Consider the following 19,356-nt stretch of genomic DNA (forward strand, 5'->3'; position numbering starts at 1 on the left):
AATCGATATAACATAAATGGAGGACCAAACTTTCTCCGATAAAAATAAAATAGAGAAAGATCAAGAACCACTTCCTCCTAGTGCTGAAGCTGCTGCCACTAGTCATGACATAGACGATAACATGCCATCAACGTCGTCTGCCAAGGCCGATGCCCAATGTCATAGTAGAGGGCACATACAATCCCAAATGGCAAAGTTCAGGAAAATGACCTTGAAAAAGACATTTAAATCAGCTGAAGAGAAACGTAAACTTGCCAATATGCCATTTACGACACGGAGTGGCAAGGAACGGCTAAGGTCGATCCCTAGTATGTTCATGACTAGTGGTTCAGCTTCACATGACGATGGAAGCCCTCCTCCCACTAAAAAAATCAAAAGAGTTAAGCTGGCAAAAGCACAGCGAAGAACTGTGCTTTCTAAGAAGATATCACAAATCCCCAAGGAGAGTCCAAGTGTGGTGGTGGTTGCGATGCCTGACCTTCCCAGCACTGGACGGGAAGAGGTGGCTCTTTCCACCATTTGCACGCCCCCTGCAAGTGCTGAAAGGAGCACCCACAGTCCACTTGCTGATATGCAAATTGAAGATGTCACTGTTGAAGTACAACAGGATGAGGATACTGGTGTAGCTGGCGCTGAGGAGGAAGTTGGCGAGGAGGATTCTGATGGTGATGTGGTTTGTTTAAATCAGGCTCCGGGGGAGACAGTTGTTGTCCGTGGGATGAAAAAGCCCATCACGGTCATGCCTGGGCAGAAGACCAAACATTCCACCTCTTTGGTCTGGCAATATTTCTATCCAAATCCGGACAACAACTGTCTTGCCATATGTACCATATGTAAAGGTGAAATAAGTAGGGGTAGGGACGTCAACCACCTAGGAACATCCTCCCTTATACGGCACCTGCAGCGCGTTCATAAAAAGTTACTGTCAAGTTCAGAAACTTTGGCTAAGACCGTAAGCAGTCCAGGGACACCTAAATCCCGTTGTCCTGTTGTATCCAAGCGCCTGCAAACCACACCGTCAACTCCCTCCTCGTCAATTTCCTCCTTAGTTAGGATCGGAAGTAGTCCTGCAGGCCATGTCACTGGCATGACTGACTCTCCTATCCGGGATTCCTCCGGAGGATCCTGCATTGCTACGCCTACTGCTGCCGCTGCTGCTGTTGCTGCTGCTGGGAGTCGTTCATCATCCCAGAGAGGAAGTAGGAACACCACTACTTTTACTAAACAATTGACCCTCCAACAGTCCTTAGCGAGGAGGATGAAGTACGACAGCAGTCATCCTGAAGCAAAACGTATAACTGAGGCCTTGACTGCTATGTTGGTGTTAGACGTGCGTCCGGTATCCGCCATTAGTGCAGTGGGATTTAGACAATTGATGGAGGTAGTGTGTCCCCGGTTCCAAATCTCGTCTAGATTCCACTTCACTAGGCAGGCGATTCCGAGACTGTACAGAAACGTCAGAAAAAGTGTCCTCAGTGTCCTGAAAAATGCCGTTGTACACAATGTCCACTTAACCACGGACATGTGGACAAGTGGAACAGGGCAGACTAAGGACTATATGACTGTGACAGCCCACTGGGTAGATGTATCACCTTACGCAGCAACAGCAGCAGCGTCACCAGTAGCAGCATCTCAGAAATGCCAGCTCGTTACAAGGCAGGCTACGCTGTGTATCACCGGTTTCAGTAAGAGGCACACCGCCGACAACCTCTTAGAGAAACTGAGGGAAATCATCGCCCAGTGGCTTACCCCACTTAGACTCTCCTGGGGATTTGTGATATCTGACAACGCCACCAATATTGTGCGGGCATTACATCTGGGCAAATTCCAGCACGTCCCATGTTTTGCTCACACAATAAACTTGGTGGTGCAGAATTTTCTGAAAAGCGACAGGGGCGTGCAGGAGACACTTTGGGTGGCCCGAAAAATTTCTGGCCACTTTCGCCATTCAGCGACTGCGTGCCGAAGACTGGAGCGCCAGCAAACACTCTTGAACCTGCCCCGCCATCACCTGAAGCAAGAGGTTGTGACGCGGTGGAACTCAACCCTCTATATGCTTCAGAGGATGGAGGAGCAGCAAAAGGCCATACAAGCCTATACATCCACCTATGACATAGGCAAAGGAGGGGGTATGCACCTGACTCAAGCGCAGTGGAGAATGATTTCCGTGTTGTGCAAGGTTCTCCAGCCCTTCGAACTTGCCACACGTGAAGTCAGTTCAGACACTGCCAGCTTGAGTCAGGTCATTCCCCTCATCAGGCTTTTGCAGAAGCAGCTGGAGAAAGTGAAGGAGGAGCTAAGACGGAGCGATTCCGCTCGGCATGTGGGACTTGTGGATGAAGCCCTTCATTCGCTTTGCCAGGATTCCAGGGTGGTCAATCTGTTGAAATCAGACCACTACGTTTTGGCCACCGTGCTCGATCCTAGGTTTAAAGCCTATGTGGTGTCTCTCTTTCCGGCCGACACAAGCCTGCAGAGGTGCAAAGACCTGCTGGTGAACACACTGTCAGCTGAAGCGGAACGTGACACGTCAACGGCTCCTTCTTCATTTTCTCCTGCAACTGGGGCTGCCAGGAAAAAACTTAGGTATCCTAAGCAACCCGCTGGCGGTGATGCAGGGCAGGCAGGACCAAGTTTGGACATCTGGTCCGGACTGAAGGACCTGGCAACAATTTCTGACATGTCTACTGTCACTGCATATGATACTGTCACCATTGACAGAATGGTGGAGGATTACATCGGTGACAGCATCCAAGTAGGCATGGCAGACAGTCCATACCTGTACTGGCAGGAAAAAGAGGCAATTTGGAGGCCCCTGTACAAACTGGCTCTATTTTACCTGAGTTGCCCCCCCTCCAGTGTGTACTCCGAAAGAGTGTTTAGTGCAGCCGGGAACCTTGTCAGCGAAAGGCGTAGGAGGTTGCTTCCACAGAATGTGGAGAAGATGATGTTCATCAAAATTAATTATCAGCTCTTCCAGGGAGACCAGCCTCCAGAAGGTACAGAGGGACCTGTGGTGGTGGATTCAAGTGGGGACGAGTTAATACTTTGTGAGGATGAGGATGTACACACTGAAGAGGGTGAGGAATCGGTGGATGAGGAGGATGAGGATGACATCTTGCCTCCATAGAGCCAGTTTGTGCAGGGACACATTAATTGCCAGCTTGTTTTGTGGGGGCCCAAACGAACCAATCATTTCAGCCACAGTTGTGTGGCAGACCCTGGCGCTGAAATGATTGGTTTGTTAAAGTGTGCATGTCCTGTTTATACAACATAAGGGTGGGTGGGAGGGCCCAAGGACAATTCCATCTTGCACCTCTTTTTTTTCTTTGCATTATGTACAGTTTGGGGCCTAGTTTTTCAAACTGCCATCCTGTCTGCCACTGCAGTTTCACGCCTAGATGGGTCACGTGTTTGTGCCGCCCACTCGTGTCGCTTAGCATAGTCATCCAGCTACCTCGGTGCAACGTTTTGGACATAAAAACACTATTGTGAGGTGTGAGGTGTTCAGAATAGACTGGAAATGAGTGGAAATTAAGGTTATTGAGGTTAATAATAGCATAGGAGCAGAAAAACCTACAAATTCTGTGATTTTAGCTGTTTTTATGCTTTTTTAAAAAAAAATACAGATCCAAAACACAAAACCCAGAACCCAAAACACGGAAGGGTGGTTTTGGCAAAACCAATCCAGATCCAAAACACGAAGAAAGATCCAGATCCAAAACCAAAACACAAAACACGAAAAGTGGCCGGTGCACACCCCTAATATATATATATAAGTAAAGGCAGTGTGGGTGAATAAATAGGCTCCTACAGTAGGTGCAGTGAGCAGGGTTTTCGTGTGAGGCACTGAGGTGGGAGGTGAGTACACTGTGTCCCAGCAGTGTTGGGCAGCAATCACTCCTCCTCCCCCTCCCAGAGAGAGACACAGTTACCGGCACTGAGGATACTCCTCCGGACTAGGGGATGTAGCAACCACCAGTCCGACTACCGCTTGTGCCGCCCGGCCGCCACTGCAGCTGTCCCCGGAGGTTCCTTCTAGCACCTGGAAGTGCCGCTATTCGGCGCAGAGGAAAGCTTCCGGCACACCTGTCCTGTAAGCGCACGCACAGCCGGCTGATGTGAGCCGGCTAGATAGGCAGCCCGGCAGAGGACCGGCCGGCCCTAATGCTGCACAGTTGTACCGGCCCGGGGGGCAGATGGCACCCTGCCCCCCGGCCCAGCCCGTCGCTGCCTTCAGGCCCATCATCCACTGCTGTATCTCTACCTAATCACATCTATACATGAGGAAGTCCTGGCTCAAACCACCTAAGTTCATTCACACCTCTCAATTCTCCTCTTCAGCCTCCCACACCTGTTCCAACCCAACCCAACCCTCCGGCGTGACAGCCTACCATGAGCATATGAACATCAGAACTAGACCATGGAGAGATGGAAGAAAGCAGGCTGGTCACATTTTCGTTTACATCATGTTGACAGTCGGGTGTGTGTGCATCATTTCCCTGGGCAAGAGATTGCACCAGGATGTACGATGGGAAAAAGGCAAGCCGCCGGAGGCAGTGTGATGCTCTGGACAATGTTCTGCTGGGAAACCTTGGCTCCTGGCATTTCTGTGGATATTACTTTGACACGTACACCTATCTAAACATTGTTGCAGACCAAGTACACCCCTTCATGGCAACAGTATTCCTGTCACAAACTTACGGGCGGATAGTGGACGCTACCTGTATTCAGGGAATTGGCTAGACCTATTCCTGAGGCGCGGAGTCTAATGTGCCACCGGTTTTCACCAGGGACCCTCGCAAGAAGGTATGGACTTGGCTGCGTCTGACACACAGGTCGCGGCCCTCAGGTTAGGTTTCCCTATACAGGTGCTAGCACTTGGTCGGCATACAGGAGACTTTGAGCGTAGTCGACTTAGCCGGGTCAGAACCAAACGGACGAAGCGGTACCAGGGAGCAGACGTAAACGGATCACAGGGAATAGCCGAGGTCAGAACCAGATATTAACGTAGAAATAGGGGTCATGCAGAATCAGAGTCACTAAACACGCCAAGGGTCAGAACCAATAATCAGGATATGCACAGAAATGCTGGAGTATGGTAATGGAGCCTATATTCTGGCACTGGAGTGCTCCCAGGAACTTCCTTTTATAGGTCAGGGTTCAAATTAGCCCCAATCAGCGTTTCCATTACAGGTGCCTGTCCCTTTAAATATTAAGCAGAGCGGCGCGCGCACTTCTAAGGAAGCCACAGCCGCCTGCACACAGCTGCCGGGGGAGAAGAGGAGCAGCTGACAGCGGGTGCCGGGGATCTCCCACCCGGTGTCACACACCAGCCCGGACTCCAGTGTCGCAGGACAGTAAGGGCAACCTGGATTCGGCGGTGCTGTGACAATTCCCTGATGGCAGTGGCTCCTTTTTGCAGGATAATGCTCCTTGCCATACTGCAATAACTGTTCAGTAATAATTTGAGGAAACAAAAAAAAATTCAGTGTATTGACTTGGCATGCAAATTGCCTTAACAACTGCAGTAAGAGAGGACAAGGGAGTTGGCTTTGTTCCTCCCAGTCTCCTTCCTCTGAGCACCCCCACTGGTTCCACCTTCACATTTGGCGCCCGGATGTAAACGCTTACGATACCTCAAGGAGTTTCAACACTCAACTATACACTGTAATATATTAAAAAAAGTGTACAAGACACAATAAGACAGTCACATTTTGATCTGTCCAGGTCTGCTCTCCCAATGAGCTATGTGTGGGGCTCTCAGTGTGAGGCTTTTACAGACCAGAGACAGTCTCCAGTAACAGGTACAGCATGCATGCTCTGCCACACACAATGGACCTCATTCACAGGCGGTCGTTAGTTGCAAGCGGTCGCTCTGAATCAGGGCGGCCGCTTGCATCCTGAACGACTGCCTCCTTGTCGATCACTAAGCTGTGGGTTAACACCCACAGCTCTAGCGCCCGACATGGGTGATGGTCGCGATGGTTAAGACCATCGCGACCATCGGGGCTTACGACCAGACCCTAAGGTTGGGTCTGGGCACTCGTAAGCCCCAGGCAGCTTCCTGCTCTGATCGAGTATGAAGCTCCCCACTGACATCAGCAATGACGTCAGTGGGGCCGCCCCCAAACGGCAAGGCGGGAACGGCAACGTTTGGGCAGGCACGCCCCCTGCCCGCCTCCCAAACGGGGCGAGCTGTCACTCACCATAGACAGCTCGCCCCGTCTGCTGTGAGACCCCTAGCGATGGAGCGTCCGTCGCTAGCCAGGTCTCATGCATGTGCACGATGGAGCCGGCTCCGTCGTGCGCATGCCCAGTGGGGCAACATCGAGTCGGTTGCGAGCGCTCAGCGCTTGCGACCGACTCTGAATGACCCCCAATGACCTTACTGACACTCTCTCTGCAGTCCAGTCACCCCCCCCACACACACACACGCTTACTGACACTCTCTTACAGTAGGGATAGCCTTCGACCAATGATGTTTTCAAAACATTGACGGTGTTAACTAGTTTTGCCATCGATGGCTGAGAACCAATGGTTCTCCGCCATTGATGGATAAGAGGGAGCTGATTTTTATTTTTTTTTCGCCTGTCAGGACACAACTTAGTCCCACCTCCCGGTGGCCATTAATCCCGGCACCCATTTCTGATTGGATGGAGGCCTGCTGTGCCACCTGCAGCGGAGGTCATCGAGGGGGTGCAAACCATCGATGGTTCACCATAGATGGTTTTTGTGCCATCGAATGTAATCACAGATGAGCCCATCATTAGTAACCATCAATGGACACCCCAGAGATGGCCATCCCTATTTTGCAGTCTGTTTTCCCTACTCTGAAAAGACCTTCGGGGAGAACAGTTTCCCATTGGTCCAATCTTTTGTACTGCTAATCTTTGGGTTAAGTAGCTGCTGGGTCCTAGCTCCTGAACAGTTTGTTTAGTGACCGGCCACTTCTACCTGCCTGCTACAGTGAAGCTTCCCTCACAGTGAATGTGGCCAGATGCAGTCCCAAATCATTCAATAGTGCACTGGCTCCTGGGATCCGTCCCCTGTACAGACTGCGAGTCTGTAGTGTCCAAAGGACACTCCAGGAGGCACTCCAGGAGGCATGTGGCAGTGATACTGGCTGCAGGGTGACATTCCAGGCACCCTGTTAGCCAGAAGCAAGAGCCATGGGGCAGTAACGGTGCTGCCCCCAGTGCCCTATGTCTTATGCGATGGCAAAGCTCACACACCTCTAGTTACGGCCCTGGAGAAAGCAATGTGTTGCAGCATACTGAAGCCTGGAGCTCATTTATCGGCTCCGGCAGCGCTAGTCTACCCGGGCTGCAAGGTCTCCAACTTGGCAAGGTCTCTGGCAACGCAAGCCGCGGTGACATGCTAACAGCCAGTTCTCCTCTCTTCCGTTCCCCGTCTGTGTAAGCAGACAGCCGTGGCTCCCTAGGATCACACGTACCGCCCAGTTTGAAATTGAGAGAGATAGTACATGCCAAATGTGACGTCACATTTGGCGCCAAATTCAAACCTACTCCCTGTAAAAGGGAGACTCTGAGCACAAAACAGTGCCAGAGTATTAGGTCTCATTTCCAATCTCCAACGTTCCTGTTCTAGCTTTGCTATTTCTATTAACCTATTCCTGACCATTCCTGCATAAGTTGCTGTTGTTATTTACATTACTGCTTTGCTCCTGCACGTCTCCAGTCTAATTCAGCCTCCTGTCAGTACCTACCAGTTCCATACAGGGAACCCAAACAGGGGGCCACGACCTGTGTGTCGGGCACTGCAAAGTCTAAACTTCATTGCCGGGGTCTCTGGTGAAAACCCCCTGTTGAGTATGAGGCAGCACTCAATCCAATATAACAGCATGGTGCAGGGTCCAGACTTTAATACTATAAACACTCACTTCATCAAAGTAAAAGAATCAGTGCTCATATTTAGAAGCTTGAAGATGGCTTTATTGATAAGTAGACATAGGCCCTCATTCAGAGCCGTTCGCTATTTGCGGTCGTTCGTTTTCTAAAAAGGGGTGGCTATTCAAATGAACCGTTCACACTTTGCGGACTGTTCACGCCTCTAAGTCTGAACGAGCGAGCAAAACATGCGAACGTAAATTTGAAAAATACGCCCCCTGGCCGCTCGCACCATACGTCATGTCCGCTATTTATTAGATTAATCGAGTACATCGACCAGCGTATGAACTGCTCGCTATTCTTGGGGCTGGTTTTTTCAACCACTATTTTGCGAGCAGTTCTGAGTTAAAAAAAAACAAGTGACGTGGTCAATGACGCTGCTGTTTTAATTATGCACTCCCTTAAAACGCCCGTTTTGACCTTTAAGCACACCTGCGATCGGATTTCCACTCCCCGTTTTCAAGCACCTTCCCCTGTTACCACCCACATACGCCTCATTCTGTCACTCAAAATAGCAGGCATTCGCTATTTTGCGAACACATGAATTTCGGCCGCACTGACTGGTTCGCGCATGCGTATTACGATCCATACGCATGCGCAGTTGGGCAAACATCGCTCGGAGAGAACGAGCTGCCGCTTACGAGTGGCTCTGAATCAGTCTCATAGAAAGCATGTACTATGCTGCTGGTGCCCGACGGGCGTTTCAACTGCTTTCAGTTTTAATGGCTCCCGAAGTAAACTGACAGCATTTGAAATGTTCATTTAAATCTGAGTGCTGGTTTACATATATATAATACATATGCACTCCCATCCTACTAGTGAGACTTTGCGTCCGGTGCCCTCCGTTTTAGCACCCAGACAAGGTGGAAAAAAAACTATAATACAACGTCAGGTGGCACTCAGGACGACTAATAAGAAATCACACAGACCGCAAGCAAGTTGGAAAATCGACGTTTCAATGCTCAAAGCATTTTCATCAGGATACGAAAGTTAAAACAGTCTTACCTTTATAGGACAGAACACCCAGTGCACAGACGCCAGGAGACCGCCCGGCGCGGAAGTCTGATCACGTCAGCTAGTGACTACCCTTCACCAAGACAAACACACATACGGAGGCCTGCAAGTACCAAAACTAGAGAGAAAGGCAAAGGCAGTAGTACAATAACATTGGAAGAGAAATACATTGTGTTGAGCTCAAAGAGAAAAAGAAAAACAGAGAAAGAGAGAGCACTACAATACATAAGGCCACACTAAGTAATACATTATAATACATGGCTCAAATAGAACTAATGCATAAAAGAAAGAAAAAAGGCAAATTGTTACAAGTTAACTAAGCCTATACTTGAAAAAGATTTGTAATAAAGAATTAATTTATAGAAAGCATTGTATGCCTAAATGCTCGTTAAGCCCTTTCGGGGCCAATGTATCAAGTTTGTGAATCCAACGGGATTCAGTTTGCAACAAATGCAAAGATCTGTCACCCCTGAAAAATAGGTTGGTAAATGCTTTAAAGGGTCAGCAAAAAACTGTTGGGGTAACTTGCATACATGGTGACACCCGTTATTATAATACTGCTGAAGTGAATATTGAGGCCCCTTGTGGTTCAGCAATGGTTAATGTGGGAATGGTCCCTTCCTTAGTACATGATGTTATAATACGGAGAGACTTTCCCCTTTTTTGGAAATTGTGGAAATCCCGTGTGGTCACAGAGGCGAACAGTATAGAGCCAGTGGACCATCCTTGTGATACGCTGGCCAAAGGTGTGACCCTGGAACCCTCAGACCCTTGCCCTTTTGCTAGTATGGCTGGGGAAGTTGTGGTAGATGAGGAACAAAGTGAGGTACCTCTTCCAGAGGAGGCAGAGGTGATAGACAGTGCTGAAAGCTTACCTCCCCTTGAAGTGAGAGCAGAATTGTTTGCATTTGAACAGTTAAGGGACCCCACCTTGATAAGAGCCAGAGAAAATGTGAAAGTTGTTAATGAGAAACCACTAGACCCGGATAACAAGCTTACATATCCAAACATGGCCCTTATCAATGAGCTCTTGTACCAAGTGACAAAAAGGGGTGAGGATGTGGTAGAACAGCTTGTGACTCCCCAGACATATAGGAGAACTGTGTTGGACCTAGCTCATGGTCACATCACCATGGGGGCTGAAAAGACCACCGAGAGGGTTTTGCAGTAGTTCTTTTGGCCTGGGGTGTATAAGGATGTGTCTGAATTCTGTTCCCTTTGCGTAATATGTCAACCAAGGGTATAGCTAGATAGCTGGTGCATGTTTTCAGTAGGGTGGGAATAACAAAAGAAATTTTAACTGACCAAGGTATCCCCTTTATGTCTAGAATTATGAAGGAGTTATGAAAATTGCTTAAAGTTACTCACTTGAGAACCTCAGTTTACCATCCTCACACAGATGGGTTGGTAGAGAGATTCAACAAAACCTTAAGACGTATGCTAAAAAAGGTTGTTGACAAGGATGGGAAAAATTGGGATTATTTGTTGCCATATTTAATGTTGTCTGTTAGAGAAGCACCTCAGTCTTCCACAAAATTCTCTCCTTTTGATCTGTTGTAAGGGAGACATCCCAGAGGGTTACTAGATGTTGCTAAGGAGACATGGGAAGGACAAGCAACACCCAATAAAAGTGTAATTGAACATGTGTCGCAGATGCAAGATAGGATTGTGGCCGTGGTGCCCATTGTCAAAGAACATATGGAGCAGGCTCAACAAGCCCAGAAGAGAGTGTATAACCAGAATGCCCGGGTACATACATTTGCCCCTGGGTACAGAGTGATTGTTTTGATACTCACAGTGGAAAGCAAGTTTTTGGCTAAATGGCAAGGTCCATATGAGATCAGGGAGAAAGTGAATGAGGTTAACTATAAAGTATACCAATCAGGCAAGAGGAAGCCTGAACAAATTTACCATGTTAACCTAATAAAACCCTGGAAGGATAGATTAGCTCTGTCAGCTGAACCAAGCCCGCCAGTAGCTTCTTCAAGTATGCAGCCTTGAAGAAGAGACTATACGTCTCGAAACGCGTCGGCGACCTGCACCTGTGCCAACCTCCGGATTCCGAAACTTCAAAGGACTTCCTCCCTGACTGGGTACATGCGATTGGAGCCACTGCAGGGCAACCTGGGATCCTGCAGCCAACACTCGCTGGCTCCCCACTCCCTGTCGGGTAGGATTTTCCTCAATTCATGAACAAATCCATTCATTTATAATAGCATTTTAACTTCAATTATTTTATTTACATTGAGAAATTTTTCATTTATTTTATTTTTTCATTTGGGTTTTGTGAATTCCAACCCTCCATGTGGGATTATTCAATTCACTGCTACAATTTTATATGAACAGTATCGAATATACTTTCAATTTGTGAAAAATCGTGTTTCTAATATGCATATGTCGTATGTTTATTCTTTTTATCAATAAATGTATTTATTTGAGATTTATCTGAGACCTCTTGGGTCCATTAGTCGTTAGCATCCTAATTAGCGCCTAATCAGGACAAATACTCCCTTTTTTCCACATATTCTGACCAGTTTCCACTAGGGGAAACTTTTTGTCCACACGGCTTGCTTACAATAAGGAGTGCCCAGTTTCACTTTTAAAACCTTCTTTTCAAAAGAGAAAACAGCCTTTTCTGTTCCAGAAGGGCTATTCCAGTATAGGATGTTGCCTTTTGGGTTGCATGGGGCCCCAGCAACCTATCAACATGCAATGGATAGAATTTTAAAACCCCACAGGCAGCGCCCTTTTATGGATATTGTGGTACTCCACAGTCCAGACTGGGAATCTCAGGCAGTGCTGGGCTCAATTAGGAAAGCCGGCCTAACAGTCAACCTTAAGAAATGTTGCCTAGCAATGGAAGAGGTTCAATACTTGTGGTATAGCATAGGGAGAGGTCTGATTAAGCTCCATTCAAACAAAATTGAAGCTATACAAAACTGTCCCCGTCCTGTAATCAAAAAAGCAAGTTAGAGCCTTTTTAGGTATCACTGGGTATTACAGACGGTTTAACCCAAATTTTGCCACCACAGCAGTGCCACTAACAGACCTCTCAAAAGGGAAACAGTCTAACGTGATGAAATGGGGCCCTGAGGCTGAAGAAGCGTTTCAGGCATTGAAAGTGGCTTTGTGTACACAACCGGTGTTGATAACACCAGACTTTTCTAAAGAGTTTGTGGTTCTGACAGATGCCTCAAAGGTAGGGGTAGGAGAAGGGTTGTCCCAGAGTAGGGATGGGGAGGAGCAGCCCATTGTTTATCTGAGCAGAAAACTCAATGACTATAAAAAAAAGGTACGCTATTGTTAAAAAAGAGGTGTTGGCCATTAAGTGGGCATTAGACACCTTGAGGTATTACCTCTTAGGCAGACGGTTTAAGCTCATAACGGATCATGCCCCATTAAAATTTATGTCAGTAAAGAAAGGCCAAAATGCCAAGGTAACAAGGTGGTTTTTAGCCTTGCAGGAATTTACATTCACTGTGGAACATAGGTCTGGGTCCCAATTGGCTAATGCAGATGCGTTGTCCCGTACGGGGTACCTGGGAGGAAACAGCTCGTTTTTATAGTTGGGGAAGAGGTCAGTCAAGTAACCTAAAAACCCCAAACCCTCCTTCCCATGCTATCTTCTCAGCCACTTATTTGCTTCCATAGACTCCAACTGCAGTGCTTTACATGAAATAAGTGGGATGTAGTTATAATGCCGACGCCCGGGAAGCCGTCTCACGGAATCCCGGCGTCAAAACCCCGACATAGGACTAAAGATAGGCATTGAAATCCCGACGCCTATCTTGAGCCTGACAACGTAATCTCGACAGTTTCCCGAACGAAGGTAAGCGGGGACAAGGGGAGGGTTAGGTTTAGGCATCCCCGGTGGGACTTAAGGTGCCCATCCACTTGCCAAAAATACTGAGCAATTGCACGATTATGACATTGTAATCGTGCAATCGCTCAGCTATCGGCTGCAAATCGGGCATTTAAAATGACTAAAACGATCATCGCCCGGACATGACGGTCAACCTGACGACCGTCGTAAGGTTGCCCATGTTCGGGGATGATTGATGTGCATACACTGAATGTTTGAACAGTCAGTGTATGCCCTTCACCCCTAGGGAGACGACGGCATGATTACGATGTCATAATCGTGCCATCGTCCCCACATCTACAAGTGGATGGGCAGCCGCCAGGGTTGCATACCCAACCCGAAATATGTCTGTTTCTCCTTAAGTTAGAAACACACCTCAGCAATGTACCAAAGATCTGCTAAATAATCTGTCACTTTAAAAACTAGTGTACACCGTGCATAGGAATAAACCTGATTTACTGCTATGGAAATTGGCTTATATTTTTTAAAATGTTGCGCATACAGCCAGGATCAGATGACCCGATTCGAACGATCATCAGCCCTGGGTGCTGTGTAAACTCTCAGAGTCTTGCACCAAACTTTCTGAAATTGGCTTTTTGGCCCGATTATTATAGTGTATACCCAGTTTAAAAGATATAAACAGTATTTAACTCGATAAGCAATAATAAATCATTTGAACCCTATTACATTTGTTTTATTCTTGGCTTTTAAATGTGGAAAATGATTTTTGAACATTTGCTGTTAATCTTTAGCATTTTTCTGATGTATTTTTTAGATTTGTTTAGCACAAAATTGTAACCGAATCTCTGATTTTGCAGATTATTAGAGTCAACAGCCTGTACAACCAGCAGAGAGTAACGGCTGAGGCCAAAGGTGGGAAGCTATTTTCTTTGCCCACTAAATTGACAACACTGAAATTCCTTGTGGCACATGGTAATGAACCTGTTAAATGTAAGTGGAAGCTCAGAAACATACACGAATGCTAATTTTTATCAGACTTGAATTATGGGAGATTGCTTGGTGTCTGGTTAACTTGACTAATACAAGATGATTCAGGGCCTGATTCAGAGCCGCTCGTAAGCGGCCGCTCGTTCACTCTGAGCGTTGTTCGCACAACTGCGCATGCGTATGGGTCGTAATGCACATGCGCAAAACAGTCATTGCAGACGGAAATCGTGCGCTCGTAAAACAGCGGGGGGCTGCTAATTTGATTGACAGAATGTACTGTTTGTGGGTGGTAACAGGGGAAGGTGCTTGAAAACGGGGGAGTGGAGATCCAAACGCATTCATGCCTAACGGTCAAAAGGGCGTTTAATGGGAGTGCATTTGGTTGTCTTTTAGCCTAAACTGCTCGCAGTGATAGCGGTAAGAAAATCCTACCACAACCACTGCGAGCAGTTCAGATGCCTTTCGATGTTCCCGATTAATCTAATAAATACCGGAGATGACGACGTGTGATGCGAACGGCAAAGGGGCGTCTTTACAAAATAGCGAGCGCATTTTTCGAACGCTCGCTCAGACATAGAGGCGTCAACACACCGCAAAGAGCGAGCGCTCAGTTTAAATATCCGGACCCTTTTTTAGAACGACCGTCCGCAAATAGCGTCCGGCTCTGAATCAGGCCCTAAGTTCACTTCTAATTTTCTTTAAATAATTTCCCAATCCATAATAAGTAGACTCTTATAACATTTTGTAATATTCTATGAATAAAATATAGCATTTTGGATTCATGCCCTATTATTTTTAATGTCCTGCACATGAAAGTTGTTGTCACAACATATATCCTTAAGAAGAAATGCAGACCTGCATACAGGCTTTCTAACATAAATAATGTCAAGACACGGACTGAAAAAAAGAGACAGACCAGAGAAAATAAAGCATGTCCTATATTTTGCTGTCCATGTGCTGTCTTCTAGTATAATTCAATACATCATTCTTATGTGAACTTCCATCCGCCAACTAAACATGATATGGGTGCCCCAGTGGTAGCTATCCACAGCCCAGGTGTGGTATAATAAATCGTCAATATTGATCGACATGGTCAAAAGTTCGACAAGGACAAAAGGTTGACTGACAAATGGTCAACAGTGCAGAAGGTTGACAGGGTTATTAGGCCAACAGGTTCGAATGGTCAAGACACAAGTTGTTGACACCAAATGGTTTACTTTTTATTTGTAATTTAACCCTTATCCAAACCCTATGCCTCCCCCTAATGTCTAACCCTAGACTCCCCCTGATGCCTAACCCCAACCCTCCCCCTAGTGCCTAAACCTAACACTTCCCCTAGTGCCTAACCATAACCATCCACTCTGGCAGCCTTTCCCTAACCCTCCCCCCAAGTGTCTAACCCTAACCTTAAAACTGTTGAAAAACCATGAAAAAAAAATGTGTTGACATTTGAACCTGCTGACCATTTTAAGCATGTCGACTTTTTGCCATGTTGACAATTTGTCAGGCGACATTTGGTCCCTGTCGTACTTTTGACCATATCGATCTTCCATCCGGATACTCCACAGCCATATCTATATTAATAAAAATCATATTAACCAATATTTGGATTCTTTTGTCATTCTGGCTGGCAAACAAATCAGTCATAACCTCAGGAAAGAGGCATTGCATTACCTAACACACAGCAGGCAGAACAAAGATGGAGTATCTAAAGCACAAGTAACACGTAATATAAAAACTTCAAGAAACATAGAATTTGACAGCAGAAAAGAACCACAATGTGTAGCTAATCTTCCTATTTTATTCCTAAACTCCCCATACTCAGTGGCGTAACTACTGCCCCCACGGTGGCTTGGAGGCGCCGGGTGGCGTGGGGGCACCGAGGACAGTAGCTTCGCCACTGCAACTGTGAGCGCTGGCCTCTGAAGTGATAGGTGGCCTCCGATCACTTCAGAGGCCATCGTTCCCATTAATGCAGTGCACGGGTGACGTCACCTACGCGCTGAGGAACCTGAGCAGCCGCGTCTGCTGGATCAATTTATATCCAGTCAGCATGGCAGCAGGAGAGACAGCCCGGATGATAGCCGCGCGGAGTCAGGCAAGTACGGGGGAGGGGGGAAGGTTTGGGGGGGCAGGACTACAGGAGAGGCCACAACAACAGGGGCACTACTTGAAGGGGCACAACTACAGGGGGCTCTACTTGAAGGGGCACAACTACAGGGGGCACTACTTGAAGGGGCACAACTGCAGGGGGCACAACTACAGGGGGCACTATTTGTAGGGGCACAACTACAGGGCCACACTGCATATGGGCACAGCTACAGGTGACACTGCATATGGGCACAACTACAGGGGGAACTACTTTAATGGGCACAACTACAGGAGGCCCTGCATAATGGCACTACTACAGGGGTCATTGCATTAGGGTCACTAGTACAGGGGCATTGCAAATGGGGCCCAACTACAGGAGGCACTGTATAAGGGCACTAACTTGATGCATGCAGTTTACAGGTCATAAACTATGTTCCCAATAATCTGGATCTACACGGACATAGAAACTGTGCAACCTGTCTTGAGCTGAGGTGACAGACTGGCAGGAGCAGAGAGGAGGGTTGGTGAAGTAGATCTGTCAGGATGGGATGTAATGGGCATTCCTGTTTGGCATAATGTGTATTTGGCATTACTGTGTGGACAATGTGCTATTAGGGGCATTACTGTGTGGCATAATGTGTAAGGGGCATTACTGTGTGGCATAATATGTTGTATGTAGCATTACGGTTTGGCATAATGTGAAATAGGGGAATTACGGCATGGGATAATTTGTTATAAGGGCATTACTGTATGTCAGGTGTTATATGTGCATTATTGTGTGGCATGTGTAAGGGGCTTTGCTGTGTGGAATAATGTTGTAAGGGGTATTATGCCACATGGTGTGGCATAATGTGCTAAAGGGGCATTCCAGTATGGTATACTATGTTACAAGTGGCATTACTTAGTGTGTCATAATGTGTAAGGCACATTACTGTATCATGTAACCACCTTAACCGTCGTCTTTGGGCGTGTTTGATTTTTTTTGGGGGGGGGAGAGGGGGGGCCTGAAACTTTTTTGGCATGGGGGAGCAAAATTTATAGTTACGCCACTGGCCATACTCTAATTGTCCCATAGCTTCAGGTCTTAAATAGTGAGGTAGATGGCAATACACAAATTATTTACTAAATTAAGTTTGTGGGGCCCCTCTTAAAGACTTAGGCCCTGATTCAGAGCCGCTCGTTAACAGCAGTATGCTCGTTGCGTTCCGATGTTGACTAACCGCGCATGTGCGTACGGCAGATTGCAAGCTTTTTTTGTCTCGTTTGTCAAATAGCGTACAGGAAGTGACATGTCAAATGTGATTGACAGAGCAGGGCGTTTTTGGGTGTTGACGGGGGAGGAGATGGAAAAACGCAGGCGTGGCGAGGCGTTTTTGGGGCGTACATACATTAACAAATGCGAACGTCAAATGTGTTCGTACAAACTCATACGTCACTGGATGATCCTCTTTCCCTTCAAAATGCTCGCACAGCTTAGGGGCTGGATAACTCGACCACAGTGGCGATGGCCTTCTCCTCCGTCCCGGAACTCCACGGTGTTGCATCGATTAATCACGGCTTGTCAGAAAATCAATTAGTGTTGGATTGAAAACCGGCTTGGTATGTGTTTGGAAAGCAGTTTTTTTGGATAGCACAAAACCGAACGCAGGTGGAAATCATAGCTGCTAATGTCTGGATTACACAAACAATTAGCGTACATTTGTGGGGGTGTATTTTGGCCGCAATGTGTTGTTTTTGGACTATTGTAACAATAATGTCATCATGTTTAGGTTTGGTGCCTCATTTTGTGTTTGCAAGGTGATTTTTCCTCCTTAGGTAATGTTTTAAACGTTCCTTAACGAGCCCTTTTTTTCAAATGTGTAATTTTTTAGGTTGAACGTTGTTGGCTTGTGGGCCCGGATTAAATGTAACCCATTTTTACAATAATGTCAGAATACAAAGTCGTACATTTGATGTAAATTTATTGGTATCCCCAAAAAAATTAATGCACATATTTAACACAAACATTTTTGGCAGTGTTAATTCCACAATATTTATTAATTGTGCAAACAATAAATTGTTTTTAAACGTAAATGCAAACATTAAAAACAATTCACAAGAAAGGAGAGGGAAGTTTTGGCCAGAAAGGAATATGAGGCAAGCACAGAAGGAGTGTGGGAAAAGTAGCCAATGCTGTCACCGTTTTTCGGCCGTTTGGCTGGGAGAGGGAGGGCGCCAGACCGGGTCCGGGATGTCATCGGGCTGGCCTGTCCAGAGGCAGATGTTGTGGCCTCTGGACTAGGCACAGGGCTAGGCACATTTGGAGGATTGGCTGATGTTGTGCCAGAGGTGGAGGATCCTGATGTTCCGGCAGGAAGGGAGGTCGGCTCCACCATGTGCTGGCGAACGAGCTGCTCCAGGGCATTGGCGATGCGGATGTTGGCCCTGGTATTATCCGCCAGGGCCTGACCAATGGTCACGTTGGCCGCAGCATTTTGCTCCAGGGCCTCAGCCACCCGTACCAGACTGGCGTCCATCCTCTGCAGAATCTCTGTATGGAAATCCGATTTAAAATTGAGTTCTGTGAGGAGGGACACTGCCTGCGAGGGGGATTGCCCAGGACTGGCTTCTGCAGGGTCCTCAGCCGGATGTACTGGTTCATCCCCTGCAGAGCCTGCAGAAATTCTGCGGCCAAGGCTCCCCTCTGGAGCAGACTCATCCGCCTGTGTCTCTGTTGGAAAAATGAGAAAAGAGTCACATTAGAATCTACATATTGGCACAATAACATTTCAGAGTTGGTGACATCACAATATTTACCTGGGACAACATGAGGAGCCGCAAAGTCTGGCATGTCCGTATCCATGTTGGACACGCCAAACACCTCCACAGCCTGCACACACCCCTGTGCCAGCTCTTCTAAATCAGTCAACTCCAATGACACAGGGGTGGGACCTCCACCTGTCCCCCTTGCATGCCTAGCCCTGTCCGCCATTTTTTGTTTCAGGCGATATTTGAAGTCTTGCCATCTGTGGGTGAAAAAGGAAGCATTATTTTTTTGTTGTTTTTGTTTTTAGGGCGGTCAAGTGTTTACTTACCGCCGTTTGACATCCCGGGCTAGACGGACATAATCACCCACCCTATTGACCTCAACGGCTACCTCTTCCCACATTCTCCACTTCTGGCTTGAACTCATACTCCTGTCTGCCTGTGGCAGGATGTCCACACACTTCTGAATCAAAACCTCCATCTCCTTTCTTGTGAATTGTGGCTGCCTTTTCTTTTTGGCAGCTTTGCCCGGAATACTGGGCCCAGCAGCCTCTTCCATGTCATCCTCCTCACCTATTTGTTTAAATTTGGAGAATTCTCAACTTCACAACTTCCACAATATTATGTTTCTAATTAATCATTGAGTCAAAATGCCTGAACTACTTACCGCCAGACAGTTGTCCATTGTTTCCCTGGTCTGTAGCCATGTCTGAGCTCCAAACAAGAAATACACCAGAATGTTTTTTTTGGCTCGTGACGTATTTATACATGCGTCCTTATTTTGCG

The 19,356-nt window shown here is 47.1% G+C and overlaps 1 protein-coding gene across 3 annotated transcripts in view; it reads left to right on the forward strand.

The window, feature by feature from the left end:
- The window catches only part of LOC148540502 (uncharacterized), a 109,162-nt gene that overhangs the window by 76,136 nt on the left and 13,670 nt on the right, over nt 1-19,356 (forward strand). For all 3 annotated transcript variants that reach the window (XM_088446703.1, XM_088446709.1, XM_088446707.1), the window contains exon 2: nt 13,605-13,737. In XM_088446703.1, the coding sequence (XP_088302829.1) occupies nt 13,605-13,737 (133 nt within the window). The remainder of the gene's footprint in view (nt 1-13,604; nt 13,738-19,356) is intronic.

The sequence above is a fragment of the Taudactylus pleione genome, unplaced genomic scaffold (genome assembly GCF_031769625.1).
Source record: "Taudactylus pleione unplaced genomic scaffold, aTauple2 ptg000019l, whole genome shotgun sequence".
In the NCBI taxonomy this organism is placed as follows: Eukaryota; Metazoa; Chordata; class Amphibia; order Anura; family Myobatrachidae; genus Taudactylus; species Taudactylus pleione.